Raw genomic sequence first — 16,485 nt, 5'->3', positions numbered from 1 at the left:
AGTACCAGCCAGGAAGGGTTTCCTTTTCCAACTGTCCCCCGTGTGGCAAATGAGCCATCAATGGTCTAAGAGCCAGCTGCTTTTGCTGAGATGCAAATCTTCCAAGGATTGCATTACCACTTCTCCATTCATATCCTGTTTTCCTTAGAAATGGCTCATTCAAACAGCCTCAGTGAACCCGGGAGTCCACTCCTCCAGGAGGAGGCCAGCTGGAGGGAGGAGTTATGGATGGTTCCAAGGACTTCCAGTCCAAGTGACAGGATCCCAGTCCAGCGATGCTTGTGTCACTGTGTCACAGTGAATGCAGCTTTTGTTCGTAGCACCCCCAGAATATGGTGCGAATTCCCAGGCTTTATTCCTGCCCACCCACCCTCATCCACACATCCATGGATTACCAAAATCCAGCTTCTCTATCCCCTGTCATCTGTTGATGTTGCAGCCCTATCTTCTCCATCTGTCATTCTGGCCATGCCAGCATTACTCTTTCGTCCCCAAGCACCTATAGTGACTTACAGTTATGAACAGATCAAGTTCGAGGACTTCATGCTTCCTCGAGAGAGCCTGTTTTCAATTAATTCCATCCTTTGGTGACGATTCCTTTACTTTGTATTCCCTCACCAGTCACATATATAGATTTGTGCCATAATCACTTGCTGCGGTATCACTTCTGCTTGGAACAATGTCTCCAATCACTTCTGCTTGGAAAAAATGTCAGCCATTTCATGTGTTTCCTTTATAGATGTGGGCTTATGCTTACATCACAGTGGGCTCTTTCCTAGACATTTAACTGCCCAAGTACTCCAGTACCAAATACACAGTGATGTTTTAGCTATAGTTTTGTGGCCCTGATAGGCATCTCACTGCCTGATTCCTCTGCAACTCCTCAGACACTAAAGGGCACCATATGCTTGGCAAATTATATTATCGACGACTATGAGTGAGTGCGGGAGTATGGCGTCTCTCTCTTATCTACTCCAGCAGTTGGGGAAACCCAAGGTGCAAGCCTCAATGCAGCCACATATAGGTTACAAAACTGGCATCCAAATAGAGCATACAAACACCCGGTACTTATGGGAACAGAAGTACAAATAGGAATAGACAAACAGAAGCAGCTAACATATGAAGACTACCAGGTCCAGAGAAGGGAGTGAATTCATGAGGCCCTTCAAGATAGATGACAGGAAAGCAGGCCTGGAGAAATTCCCTGAGCCCAGCTGCTTACAAAAGCGTTTGCACAAAACTAAGGAGCCACGAATGACAGAAGCATGCCCAGATCGGTGAACCAGGCAAACAGAGTGAACAAGCCAGGCAATGATTAAAGGGCAGATTATGTCATAGCACATATTTCCACTTAATTATTTACAAAATAGACTACTGCATTAAAGTAATTCAGTTACATCACATTTAAACAGAATAGGTAATATGGAGTAAGATATAAGAATTAAATGTTCCAAAGGGGGTGGGAGGACCCATTATTGGGCGGCAAGAGGCCATATTCAGAATGAGACATACAAGGTTGTTGGGTTCTTGGTAGCAGGGGGACCTATCAGCAGGATGTGATCACGCTGGCTAGTGTCACCAGTGAGCACACTGGTTCTGTCAGAAGTTATTTCTGAAAAGGTCAGTATGGGAAAAGCACTAACAAAACCCTTTCTCCCCCTGCATGAGAATTTTACCATCAGTTAAATATAAATATCTTATGGATGCTCCCTGCTTTGGGCTTCCTTGAGTGTGGTGACTCTCCTGATGTGTGTGTCCTTTGACTCAACCCTGGCAGCTATGTCTATGAAATTACTACAAGAGAAATTGGAGCCTTTGGGACGTGAAAGCTTTTTGTGTTTTAATTTTTTTAACGTTTATTTATTTTTGAGAGACAGAGCATGAGCAGGGGAGGGGCAGAGAGAGAGGGAGACACAGAATCCGAAGCGGGCTCCAGGCTCTGAGCCGTCAGCACAGAACCCGACGCGGGCCTTGAACCCACAAGTTGTAGGATCATGACCTGAGCCAAAGTCAGACGCTTAACTGACTAAGCCACCCAGGCGCCCTGGTATGAAGTCTTTTTAGGGCAGTCCCACCCCTATTAATGGGTGCGTAGGAGGAAGAGAGAGGGAAACTTCCATTTATTAGGCTGTTTTTAATGCTTACTCTGTTCCCAGAAGTGCAGCAGGCATCTTAAGCTTCAGTCAATTCTTAAGACAGTTCTAGAAGGAAGATATGCTTCTCCCTTTTTTTTTTTTTTTTTACAGGTGAGGAAAAAGAAGATGAGTAAGTGACTGCCAAACATCATAGAAAAATCAGTGGCTAAGTTGTCAGGTCTTTCTGAGACTGAGCTCCTTCCTCTTGTTGCCCTCATTTGTTCATTCCTTTAACAAACTGCTGTCATTAGCCAGGCGCTAGGTTAGCTGCTGGGGAAACAGGAGAATCACGCACAGTGCACCCTGCCTTCAAAAAACACACAGAACCGTGTGAGAGACAGACAAAAAGACGGAGATCAGGGTATCTGGTGCTACGGAAAAACACGGGGTGTGATGGTGTGTTCAGCAGGGGCACCTGAGTCTCAGTCTCAGAGGAAAACCTGTCTGAGCACTCCGCAGTGCTCCACCGCTGGCTCAGAGCCACCTGCAGGAAGCAGGGCCATGCGGCGGTGGACCTCGGCAGCGGAACAGAGCAGCGCGCTTTCGACCTCGGCAGCGGAACAGAGCAGCGCGCTTTCGTGGCTGTCACGAGAGGAGACCACAGACAAAGATCACCTGTGCCAGAACCCTGCATCACATCCGGAGCATTTGTTTCAGTGATGCAGAGATGAAGTACTTGTTTCGGTGTCTTTCGTGCCCGCTACATGTGACATTTTCGAGAAGAACAACTGGTCTAGTATAGTGCTTGGGGCAAAGTGGCTGTTAGCTAAATGTCCGTGGTATAAAGGAATGAACTGGAATCAAGATGAGCCAGAATCAAAACGGTGTGAGAGGTTTATTTCTACAGTAGTACAGCAGCATCCGGCAGCTAGCTGGAACCCACCCCTTTCTCAAAGAGGGGTGCTAGATGGGCAGTTAGGGTACAAAGCCGAGCCACCAAGAAGAGTTCAGAAATCGTCCCTCCCTGGCCGTGAGCACCCTATTCAGCAACAGGTGGTGCCAGCCCTGGACAGAACATGCAGACAAACTCACCCATGAGCTTCTGAAAACACTATTTTCAGTTAACCTGGAAATACTGCTCTGTCATCGGGCCAGCCCCACCAAGTCACAACGACAATTTCACTATAGTGAGATCAACAAAATTTATTCACTTGACAAACACATACGTGCAGAGAAAAAGTAAAGTTCTTAGTTTTGTCTAAAAGTAATACAGTTTTTTTTCTGAGCTCCCACCTGCTGGTTGGGGTGGAAGTGTTCAGTCCAATGAGATAGTGAAAAGAATGTCTTCAGAAAAATTTTCAGTCTCTTTAGATTTAAAAATTAAAAGTTGATGAGGCGCCTGGGTGCACCAGTCAGTTAAGTGTCCAACTGTTGATTTCGGCTCAGGTCATGGTCCCAGGGTCGTGGGACTGAGCCTGCACTGGTCTCCTCACTGGGCACAGAGCCTGCTTGAGATTCTCCCTCTCCCTCCCCCAAGCTCGCTGTCTCTCTGTCAAAAATAAAAAATAAATTTTTAAAAAATTTTTAAATAAAACATAATGTAAAAAATGGAAATCTGAGACATAGCCCTGATGCCATGCTTCCCTCCCTTAATTAGGGTCCACGTGTCTGCAGAGAGAGGGGAGATCAATGCTATCTCATGGTAGAAACATCATGTCCTCTCCCTCAGTGTCCTTGTCTTCCAGGCAGAGGTCTGTGTCCTTGGTTACTGCTTGCTCTGCCTGCATTCAAGGCTGAGTCAGCGCCTATGTTCTGCTCCCACTGACTGCAACCGGGGAGCTTTGAAGCAGTCCTCAGAGGGGGGAAATCAGGACCCTCACCTGCCCTCTGTGCAATCCCCTTTCTGCCTCCCTCTTCTCCCTCCCACCATCCATCCCCTGGGGACTGGAAGGAGCAGGCTTTCACGTATATCATGTCCTCTTATACCACCGGCAACTACAAACTCTGTGGATTCACCATCCTAAGACTAGAATTCCATGAGGCACATGCCTAAGTCTTGAGCCTTGATAAGCTAAAATACTAGTGGCTGATATTTGCTGTGTATTTACTATGCTCTAGTCGGTAAAATAACTTACATACATCGTCTTATTTAATCCTCACACCAATCCTATGAGGCATTTTATAAAATTACCTATTTTATAGTGAAGGAAACTGAAGTCCAAGGAGGTTTAGCAATTTTTCAAAGATCATGTATCTAGTAAGTGATGAGGTCAGGATTTTTTTTTTTAATGTTTATTTATTTTGCGGGGAGAGAGAGACAGAGCAGGAGCAGAGGAAGGGCAGAGAGAGAGGGAGACAGAATCCAAAGCAGGCTCCAGGCTCTGAGCTGTCAGCACAGAGCCTGATGCTGGGCTCGAACTCACAAACCGTGAGATCATGACCTGAGCGTAAGTCGGACGCTTAACCATGAGGTCAGGATTCGAATCCAATGTGTTTGACTCCAGAAATAACACTTTTAGCACCTACATTATACATTTTTCTAGTCCAGCAAAATGTAGGAATACCAGAAAATAACATACAATTGTCATCAGCAGTTGTTGGAAGTTTTTGAGGTCATCTTTGCTTTCTTAAAACAGAGCTTCCTGCAGAATATCAACAGAAGATCAGACTTTCCCTTCCACCTATCCCAAGACAAGAAAACACATACACAACTTTAAGATCTAGACAGCTCTGTTCATCAATTGTTGGGAAAGATCAGGGACGCCATTTAAGGCAAAGAACATTGGTAGTTCTGAAACTCTTTGAGAAATGTTGGAATGTACTTGGGGGTCGTTTTGTTGTTTTTATTTTGTTTTGTTGTTGTTGGTTTGTTTATTTTTCTTTATGATCCCTCTAGACCCAAACTATAGCTCAATCTCATTAAGGATCAGGATTTGTGAACTTCGCCCAAGGTTTCAGAGAATACTAAAAATGAGAAGCAGGGGCCTCTGATGGAAAATTGGGAAGTCTTATGAGGCTACCGTCATAAGTTGTTCCTGATTCATGCGTTAATACACCAACTGCAATACACCAGCGATGCACTAAAGAACAGATGTGTGTGGAGAAGAGGCAGCCTTCAGAACAAAACAAGTTCTGGCAAGGAACTGCCTCCAAACGCAGGGACAAATCTCATCCCCATGCTTTGACCCCAGGAACCTGGTCACAGTGGGGGAAAGCCACGCTCTGGTCCTTTGTTCATGAAACAACTAGATTCAAGAGTTTTAAGGGATTTTAGAAACTAAAGCTAATTCATTGAAAGTAAAACAAAACAAACAAGATGGCCTCTCGGGTTTGCTCAAAACAGGGCCTGAGGTATTAGGTAATTCTTCCCCATGTACTGGGCCTCACTGAAGAGTGGGCAGGTTAGGCATCCCCCCCTCAGAGATCTAGAAGACCGTATCCTCTCCAAAACAGCCAAACTTACCAGCATTGTGCCTCTAGCAACAGAGGAGACTCCTTTCATCAGCAACTCACCCACTACCCAGACTCACGTGCCCACTCCCAACACCAATTTTGATGGATGACGGTCCCCATATGACTGATGTCGTATTAACCAAGTCCAACATTTTGCAGGAGCCACCTACACATTTCTCTGAAAGAAACACGAGAGCAGTTGGGGATGCCACGCATACGAATCTGATTTCATTTCGTCTCAGGGAAGGTCACTCTGCACTCAGCCACTTAGACTACCACATCACACTCCCACTCAGAAGTCTCTGTTTCCACCCACACTCCAGGCCCAATGACACAACTAACAGTGGTAACGTCAGCATGTTCACATGGTATAACGCCAGCACCATATCTGAATCTGTTAGGTTAGGGTAAGATTTAACGGAGCCCCAGCGGGAACAGAAGGGAGGGATTCTTCAGAAGTCAGCCAAAGGCACTAAGAACCAAAAAGCAGCCAAGCCAAAACCTCCAGGAAAATGTCATATTCAATTAAAAGAGAGAAAAACCCCCCACACCTAAGCTAGAAGGCAGAGTCAGGAACTCAGGTTAAGAACTAAAGAACCAGAAGGTCAGAGCTAGACAGAGAAGTCGTCAAAGTGACAGAAAGTAGGAACAGGTGTTCAAGAGTGGGTGAAGATGAATTCAAAAGGGGGGATCAGCGTTAACAAAACAGGTGCCAATCAAGACAGCATGGATTTCCGGGGCACCTGGGTGGCTCAGTCAGTAAAGCGTCCGACTTTGGTGCAGGCCATGATCTCGCGGTTCATGACTTTGAGCCCCACATCGGGGCTGTCTGCTGTCAGCACAGAGCCTACTTTAGATACTCTGTCCCCCTCTCTTTTTGCCCCTCCCGTGCTGACACTCTCTCTCTCTCAAAACTAAATAAACACTTAAAAAAAAAAAAAAAAAAAGACAGCATGGATTTCCATAGGGAAACTTTCCTGTGCTGGAAAGCAGCACAGATTTTTATTAATTACAAGAGTACCCATTTCAAATCCTTATATTTGAGTGAATTATTGAATGAGTATTAAATAATTTTTTGAGTTTCAACATTTTTCTTTTTTAATTTTTATTTATTTTGAGAGAGAGAGCGAGCATGAGTGGGGGAGGGGCAGAGAGAGAATTCCAAGTAGGCTCCTTGCTGTCAGTGCAGAGCCTGAGGCGGGGCTCGATCTCACCAACTGTGAGATCATCGCGTGATCCAAAATCAAGAGTCAGATGCTTAAGTGACTGAGCCACCCAGGTGCCCCATCAACACACAACTTTCTGAAAGAGAGTTTTAAGTTATGTCAGAATTAGGCATTTTCCTAGCAGCTTCAAGAGGCAAGAATCAATTTGAAAACGAACAGTGCAGACCAAAAGACATTTATTCCTGTAACTTTAGAAATGAATACATAAATCCCAGAACAATCCCAGGATTAACTTCTGCTTACACATGACCAAATGCCAAGTGGTATGGTGATCCTTAATGCTACATCGAAATATGACTTGTTCTACAAAATAACAATGACAGCAACAGCTATTGTTTCCTCCATCTGAGATTCTAAGCACTCTTCATCTGTTAACTCACTCACTCCCGCCTTCATAACCACAACACTCTACACCTGAGAGCTCCATCAGTGACAGAAATTTGGATTCACATTTGCCCTGGGTCCTGTCTATATTCACAAGTTTGAGAATTTTTCATGATCTTAAGTAAGAAAAGTCTCATTGACTTCTTGACTCTATTCCTGTGTAATTGTATTAAAATAGCATTTATTAAATTTATAAAAACTGCTTCTATTTTTCTTAATGTTTATTTATTTTTGAGAGAGCAAGCGAGCAGGAGAGGGGGAGAAAGAGAGGGAGACACAGAATCCAAAGCAGGCTCCAGGCTCTGAGCTGTCAGCACAGAGCCCGACGCGGGGCTAGACCACACGAGCCGTGAGATCGTGACCTGAGCCGAAGACCAGACGCTCAGCCATCTGAGCCACCCAGGCGCCCCTGCTTCCGTTATTTTTTATAAAACTCTCAAGTTTTAAAAGCTAACATGCACCTTGGTTAGTGCGGAAAAAAAACAAACTGCTTTGAGTTTTGCCCAATCTAAAAAATAAAAAATTACTCGGCAGTTGATAAAGGGAAATGATAGCAAAATGATAAAGGAATACCAGGACTATTGAAGTAAAAACGACCACCACCAGACTGGTCTGGAGCCTAATATCCAAGGGTCTTGATTCTCGCTCCACTGCTTTTGTCCTCACGCAATGGATCTGTGGGAACTCTCTCTCCAGGAAGTGCTCTTGCTGCACGATTCACTGTCGGTTACCAAACCGGCCTCACCCACTGAGGGCTTCACATGATACGCTGTGCTAAAATGTTGGCACGCATTGCCTCACGAATCTCTAGTAGCCTGTAGGTGAGTCTGCATTTTAAAATGAGGTAAGAGGGGATCACACAGAAAGGTTAAGTAACTCGCCTAAGGCCAAAGGTCTTGGAAATGGACAGAACCAGAATGCAAACCCAAGTCTGTGGAACTGCAGTGCTTTTGCTCCCTCCCTCAAGTTCATTACACTGTTATTTACATCAGCTCATCACTGTCAGGATAAACTTTACGCTAAAGCTAGTAATCAGCTCATTTTGTTGACAGCATTAAAAATACATGCCTACACCGTGAGAGTGTTACTATACTGACATTTGCCAAAGACTGTTTCACTCTCTTCCAAAACAACCATACAAAGAGAAGCCATGAGATGTGTCCCCCATGGGACAAGGCAATGCAGTAGTGTTTCTCTGCTACTGACGTCACGGCACCGGGACCACAAGAGGGTCAGGAAGAGCCCTGTAGTCTTGAGCCAGGCCAAAGGACGCCCGGGCTCCCACCTGTGCCCTCTGTCACTCTACAGGGAAACAGGTCCTTTGGATCCAGGCTTCAGATGACCAGACTCACACCGCAGCATCCCCACAAACATATGCTTCAGCTTGCTGTTTCCCAGAATGAGAATGAATGAGTGGCTAGCAGGATAAAACATGGTAAGGAGTTCTCCAATTATCTTCACCATCTCAGTTCCTGGTATGAAATAACTGGATGATGTAATTAAAAAGGCAAGAAAGTAAAGCAGGAAGAGGAGGAGGAAGGAGAGGATGATTTTGATGGCCCTCTTGTGGGCCTCAGTGCTTGGATCTCCGGAGCTGGTGCCGCTTTGCTCCATCCGCTGCGTGTGCCTCCCCAGAGAGAGGATGAGCAGAAAGTAGGAGGCCAGAGACACAATCAGAGGAGGCAGGTTCCACAGAGTCCCGAGAACATGGATCAATTTATATTCATTTCTTTTCTTTCTAAAGTGCTCAGTCACATTCCCTGTGCCATCGATCCCACCGAGAATAGAATACATCTTAAATTCATGGATCAGAGACAGGGCACTGGCGCACGATGAGACCAGCGCACCCAAGATCATCTGTACGACCATCCTGGAAACTCTCCACTTGAGCCAGAGGAATGTAGGGTGAGAGAAACTGGCAATTTTCAGGCAGTAGAGGACACTGAGACAGGTGGCAAGCCAAATGCTCAGGTGGTTTGTAAATGTCCAGAAAATATCAATAATTTGCATTATTATCCCTTCATCATGCACTTTGGAAGAGAACACCATTAAAACACCATCAACCAAGAGAATCCACAGCAGAACGATCCTGGAGAGAGCCAGGTTAGCGATGATGAAGTCAGACAAAGAGATTGTCTTATTCTTAAACCAACTGCTGCCATTGACCAACACTATGAAACCATTCCCCAGCATCCCCAGAATGAACTGAGTGGCAGACAGAACCAGAAACACCCACTTGTGGAGCCCTGACATGTCAGCCACTAGGCAGACCGGACCTTGTTCTGTTGACATACAATCTCTGTGCTAACTTGAAATTTCTCCCTGTGAATCTGCCACCTTTCCTTGTCGCTTCACTGTACCTGTCTCTTGTCTCTGCCCAATTTAGTCTGTTGTAGAGCAAAGTTTAGTGAACCCTCTCTGGATCTTTCAGGTTAGTCTGTCCTCTTCACAGATGACATGGACTGTCACATTCCATCTATGACCTAAACTCAGCAGCTCTTTGCCAAAATGCAAATGGAGTAGTATCCAGTGTCACACAGAGAAGGAAGGGATCTGACTCGCAAAGAAGGTGAGGATTTGGACTGGATTTCAAAAGGAGGAGGGTTCCAAGCCACCCAGAACAGAAAGGGGCATCACCAGAAGAGTCACACAGAATCACTCCGAAGAGTGAGAAGTCTTATTCCTGGGGAGGAGGACCCAGGGACACACACAGAGATCAGAATTCCACCAGAAGGCACTATCAAAGTCATCCTGGAGGGAGGGTTAAGTGCATGAAACATTGAAAATTCAGGGCCACTGGTCCTGGATTAGAATTAAAAGGCGTGCCTGTTGGAGTATGCCTTACATGAGGAGGCTCCAAGTTCTTCCATAGTGAGCCAGATCATCAGAAATTCTTAACTACCTGAGTATTTGAATAACAATAATGAATTATAGCATATAACCTATTCACTCAGAGTGCATGACTACTGTATCAATACATCAACAATAGTTCAGGGTGACAGAAATCACAGACAACCTCTTTGACCCAAGAAGCCTTATTTATGTAAAGCAATGCCTTACAAATTTTGACCATGGCCAGCATTAGTACTTTCTATATGGCTTTATAAATATCCACCTATCTATATACATACATATATACGTATATTATATATATATATATATATATACATATATATATATATACATATTATACTCAGAACACAAAGGGGTCACAAAATGATGTTTCCCCTTTCAACATGTGTGGCACTCTGATATTTTATTTATTTGTTTGTATGTTTGTTTATTTATTTATTTTACATCCAAGTTAGTTAGCATATAGTGCAATGATTTCAGGAGTAGATTCCAGTGATTCATCACCTATCTATAACACCCAGTGCTCATGCCAACAAGTGTCTTCCTTAATGCCCCTTAATGCCCTTCCTTAATGCCCCATTTAGCCCATCCCCCCAACCACAATCCCTCCAGCAACCCACAGTTTGTTCTCTGTATTTAAGAGTCTCTTATGGTTTGTCCCCCTCCCTGTTTTTATATTATTTTTGCTTCCCTACCCTTATGTTCATCTGCTTTGTATCTTAAATTCCACATGACTGAAATCATATGATATTTGTCTTTCTCTGGCTAATTTCACTTAGCATAATACCCTCTAGTTCCATCCACGTAGTTGCAAAGGGCAAGATTTCATTCTTTTTGATTGCCGAGTAATACTTCATTGTATATATAAACCACATCTTCCTTATCCATTCATCTGTCAATGACATTTGGGCTCTTTCCATACTTTGGCTATTGTTGATAGAGCTGCTATAAACATGGGGGTACATGTGCCCCTTCAAAACAGCACACCTGTATCCCTTGGATAAATACCTAGTAGTGCAATTGCTGGGTCATAGGGTAGTTCTATTTTTAATCCTTTGAGGAACCTCCATACTGTTTTCCAGAGTGGCTACATCATTTTGCATTATAACCAGCAGTGCAAAAGAGATCCTCTGTTTCCGCAACCTTGCCAACATCTATTATTACCTGCATTGTTAATGTTAGCCATTCTGACAGGTGTGAGGTGGTATCTCATTGTGGTTTTGATTTTTATTTCCCTGATGATGAGTGACATTGAACATTTTTTCATGTGTCTGTTGGCCATCTGGATCTCTTCTTTGGAGAAGTGTCTATTCATGTCTTTTGCTCATTTCTTCACTGGATTATTTGTTTTTTGGGTGTTGAGTTTGATAAGTTCTTTATAGGTTTTGGATACTAACCCCTTATCTGATATGTCATTTGCAAATATCTTCTCCCATTCCGTTGGTTGCCTTTTAGTTTTGCTGATTGTTTCCTTTGCTGTGCAGAAGCTTTTTATCTTGATGAGGTCCCATACTGACAGCATGGGGCCTACTTGGGATTTGCGCTGTCTCCCTCTTTCTCTGCTCTTACCCCACTTGTGCTCTCCCACTCTCTCTCTTTCCCTCTCTCACTATAAATAGACATAAGCTTTTAAAAAAATCCTAAATTGTTAAGTCCAAAATGTACATCTTCATGCCATACACTCTTCTGAGCTATATACTCCCATATCCACCTATATAACTTTACTTGACACTATCACAGACATCTCAAATTTAACATGTCCAAAATAAAACTCTCAGTTTACTCTCATTAAAAAAACAAAACTGGGGCGCCTGGGTGGCGCAGTCGGTTAGGCGTCCGACTTCAGCCAGGTCACGATCTCACGGTCCGTGAGTTCGAGCCCCGCGTCGGGCTCTGGGCTGATGGCTCGGAGCCTGGAGCCTGTTTCCGATTCTGTGTCTCCCTCTCTCTCTGACCCTCCCCTGTTCATGCTCTGTCTCTCTCTGTCCCAAAAATAAATAAACGTTGAAAAAAAAATTAAAAAAAAAAAAAAACTATCTCTTACCCTCAATCCTATTTCAGCAAATGGCAACATCATCCACCCAATTGCTCAAATCAGGCACCGCCTAAGGATTAACTTGATTCTCTCCCACATCAATCTATCAATGATGTCTCCATTGTAATCACAAAACGTATCCTGGGGGTGCCTGAGTGGCTCAATCCGTTGAGCTCCCGACTTCAGATCAGGTCATGATCTCACGGCTGTGAATTCGAGCCCATGTCGGGCTCTGTGTTGACAGCTCAGAGCCTGGAGCCTACTTCGGATTCTGTGTCTTCCTCCCTCTCTCTCTGGCCTTTCCCCACTCACGGTCTCTCTCTCTCTCTCATTCTCCACTTCTCATCTTTTCCTCTGTAACAGCTTCTCCACAGAGCCACAAGAATGACTTTAAAATGTAAATCAGATCATTGCACTCCACTACTTGAAACACTTCAATGGTTTTCCAGTGCAACTATCGCAAAATATAAACTCCTCATATCGCACACTGAGAATCTCTTCTGCATGTCCTCTTGCATGCATCAGGACTCACAATAATTTCTGCCATATCATATGGTCTGAGTTAAAGAACAGGCTTTACTGGAGTAAGAGAAAACTCCTATCAACACCAGAAATAAAAGCATGGCTCCTCTTCATCCTCCTATGATTACACGGAGCACAGTTCGGTTAGCAGCGTACTTTCGTATGCCAATGGAGGTGTCTCACCCTCCCTGCTGTTCTCACAATTCTTGTAACAACAGTGTGAAAACAACTTTGTCAGTAGGAAAACAGTCTTAGTGCCAGAAAATCTGGATTTGGGAAGCCAGCTATTTACAAGAGTTGTCTGAGAAAACAGCGGGCCGACACACGCAGACTCGGAGCCCACAGGACGTTATAGCTCCCACTGGTGTTAGAGTCAACAGTTCTGTGGCAACTGAGCTTATGCGAAGCACTTTCGGGTGGGAGAAGTGAAAGAAAGCCTTTTCCCAGCTAGCTTGTGGTCCAGACAACCTAGATTGAAGTCCTAGAGTTATTTTTTGGACTTTTCTCATTGCTATATAAAACTCCTACAAGAAGAATGGTATTTCCCAGGTTGTCTAGGACAATCCTGGCACATGCCTGTCACTCCAAGTAACTATTAACAATTCCCCCATATCAGTGCTTTACTCACTGAACCGTCAGGCCCTAGGCGCAGACCTTGACACACAGCAAAACTTCGGTAAATATATATTGAAAAAATAAGTTTTCTAAAGCTAGCTTATTTTTTTAGCTCAAGTTTTAGATTAATTTTTTAACTGCCACTGACTCAACATTGTTTCTAAAAGTTATTTTTGTTACTGGAATAGCTGTTAACTCATTTACACAGCTGTATTCCATCCTGTGAGCATTTATTTACCCATTCTCTGGCTTGCTGGTTGTGCTATTACGTACATTATTGCTAAGAACACCTTTGGACAGGTTTCTTGGGCCACAGGGGCAAGAGCTTCCTATAGGTGTACCTTAAAGATGGAATAACTACAGGGGCGCCTCGGCTCAGTCAGTTGGGTGTCCATCTTCGGCTCCGGTCATGATCTCACGGTCTGTAAGTTCGAGCCCCATGTCGGGCTCTGTGCTGACCGCTCAGAGCCTGGAGCCTGCTTCCGATTCTGTGTCCCCCCTCTCTGTCTGCCTCACTCATGCTCTGTCTCACTCTGTCTCTCAAAAATAAATGTTAAAGGGGCGCCTGGGTGGCGCAGTCGGTTAAGCGTCCGACTTCAGCCAGGTCACGATCTCGCGGTCCGTGAGTTCGAGCCCCGCATCGGGCTCTGGGCTGATGGCTCAGAGCCTGGAGCCTGGAGCCTGGAGCCTGTTTCTGATTCTGTGTCTCCTTCTCTCTCTGCCCCTCCCCCGTTCATGCTCTGTCTCTCTCTGTCCCAAAAATAAATAAACGTTGAAAAATAAATGTTAAAAAAAATTTTTTTAAAGATGAAATAATTACATGAAATTTCAACACAAATTAATGCCAAAATGTTTTCTGAAAAGGAGGTGCCAATTTACCCTCTCCCCACCAGCACATAAGTTTCCATTGGTATACAATATCCTCCCTCACACCCTGTTCTATCAAACGTGTTTTAATTTGCGAGTGTGGAGGGCTTAAAATGAAATCTCATTGCAGCTTCTGGTTTGCATTTCCTTGATTATTTTTATTTATTTTTTCAAATATTGGAAGTACATTTAATGTTTAAGTTAACATATTGGGAAGGTAGGAAATCAAAACAAGGTGGAAAGAACAAGAAACTACAGGCCTGACAAGCCATATGGAGAGTCAAGTGGAAAGTAAACAATTGAGAATACAATAAGCGCATTTAATATACAATATATGTGTAAACATTTTGTTTCAGTTTTAGTTAACATACAGTGCAATAGCGGTTTCTGGAGTAGAATTCAGTGATTCATCACTTACATACAACAACCAATGTTCATCACAAGTGCCCTCTTGAATCCCCATCACCCATCCAGCCCATCCTGCACCCACCTCCCTCCAGCAACCCTGTTTGTTCTCTATCATTAAATGTTTCTTACGGCTTGTTTCCCTTTTTTTTCTTTTCCCCCTTCCTACATATGAGAGAGATCATATGGTATTTGTCTTTCTCTGACTGACTTATTTCACTTAGCATAATACACTCTAGCCCCATCCACAACATTGCAAATGGTTTTCCTTATTAATGAAGTTGACCACTTTTTCACATATGAATGGATTATTTATATTTCACAGCCTCTGTATCTTTGCCCATTTTTCTAACCAGTTGTCTCCTTGTTGCTTTGTAGGCCTTCCTATATTCTAGATTGTATTTTTTTTGCTTTGTAACCCTTATATATTCTAAGTTATATTTCAGTTATATGATTGCAAATATCTTCTCTCCAGTTTGTGACTTGTCATTTTGCTTTCTTTCCAGTGACTTTCTATAAACAAGTTATTTTTAACAGTTAGATGTATCCCTCTTCTCTGTATTTACATTTTTGTTTAAGAGAAAATTTCTATGCCACCAGATCATAAAGACGTTGTATTATAATTTCTTCCAAAATTTTTAACATTTTGCCTTTCACAAATGTCTTTAAATCACCAAGAATTGATCTTTGCATAAGGTGTAGATATCTGATTTCATTTTCTTCTGCATGGATAACAAATCTCCCTGGCATAACTGAAACAATCTAGACCCACTGATCTATGCCACTTTTATCATTTTCTACATGTGCATGGTCTGTTTCTGGGTTCTCTTTGCTACACCACTGCCCTGTTTATTCCTGTATCCATAGAACAGTTTTTTATCACTATAGCTTTCATTTTAAAAAGGCTTGCCAACTGGCAGAGCAAGTCCCCCATCTCTCTTCTTCAGAAGTATGTTGTGTGATCTTGGACCTTTGCGTATCAACGCATCTTTAGAGTCAACTTGTCCAGTTGCCCCCAAGAAACTGGGAATTTTTGTTTTGATCTGTAACATCAATGTGGGGGAGGGTTGAGATCTTTACATGATTGATGCTTACAATAAACATGATTTACCAATGTGTTTAGTCTTCTTTTAATGCATTTCAATCAAGTTTCATAACATGCTCCACAGAGACCACACTCTTGGAAGACTCATTTTCTGATGCTCTTGTACATGGCATCTTCACTCTGTTTGCAGTTGACTTTTGTAAACTGATCTTATTTCCAGCAACTTTTAATTATTCATCTACAGATTCTTTTCTTTCATGGTTTCTGTGTAATCACAGCATTTGTGACTTTCTTCCTTTCCATCTTAATACGTTTTCTTTCCTTCCCAACTATGCTTGCTAAAGCCTCAGTACAAACAACCTGTCAAAGAGAAGTAGTGATAAGACACCCTTGCCTTTTTCATTTTACGAAAAATGCTCTTCTAATTTCAAGTCTGTCTGAGGCACACCTTTGACACATATCCTTTGTTTTTATCTCCAAACCACGATGTCAATATTAGCATGTCATCAGGGAACTCCCTTTTTTCAGTGTGTCGCCTACTTATTGCTCGTTTCCGTTTAGTTTAGAACCTGTCACTTGAAAAAGTCCCTTTCTTCCTGCAAGCCCAATGCTACAGATTGAACTGTGTCCACTCAACATTCACATATAGAAGTCTAATCCCCAATGTGACTACATTTTGAGATAGGGCCAGTAAGAAGATAAAGTGAACCCAGGCCATAAGGGTGGGGCCCTGACACAACTGCATTAGTGTCCTTATAGACACCAGAGAGTTCACGCTCTGCCAGCACAAATAGGAGGCCATGTGAGGACACGGTGAGATGGTAGCCACTTATAAGCCAGCAACATGGGCCTCCCAGGAAACCAACCATCCTGCACCCTGTTCTGAGACTTCTAGCCTCCAGAATCACAAAACGTCTGTTGGTTAAATCACCCACTCTATGGTATTTTGTTATGGTGGCCCGAACTTAGATTCCCTAGAATGCAATAAAAACTATGTCAAACTTA

General features: G+C 43.4%; 1 protein-coding gene across 1 annotated transcript; it reads right to left on the bottom strand.

Moving 5' to 3' along the window:
- Positions 1 to 8,440: 8,440 nt before the first annotated feature.
- Positions 8,441 to 9,391, bottom strand: TAS2R3 (taste 2 receptor member 3). Its single transcript, XM_045496409.1, has one exon. The coding sequence runs from the start codon at positions 9,389 to 9,391 to the stop codon at positions 8,441 to 8,443; it is 951 nt and encodes a 316-aa protein (XP_045352365.1).
- Between the last annotated feature and the right edge of the window lie 7,094 nt (positions 9,392 to 16,485).

This window comes from Leopardus geoffroyi, chromosome A2 (genome assembly GCF_018350155.1).
Source record: "Leopardus geoffroyi isolate Oge1 chromosome A2, O.geoffroyi_Oge1_pat1.0, whole genome shotgun sequence".
Classification (NCBI taxonomy): Eukaryota; Metazoa; Chordata; class Mammalia; order Carnivora; family Felidae; genus Leopardus; species Leopardus geoffroyi.
Note: the sequence above shows the minus strand (reverse complement) of the source record. Positions and strands in the feature narration are given on the sequence as shown.

Bases quoted from the DNA above. Each gene is read 5' to 3' on its own strand.
- TAS2R3 (XM_045496409.1), bottom strand. From the start codon at position 9,391: ATGTCAGGGCTCCACAAGTGGGTGTTTCTGGTTCTGTCTGCCACTCAG.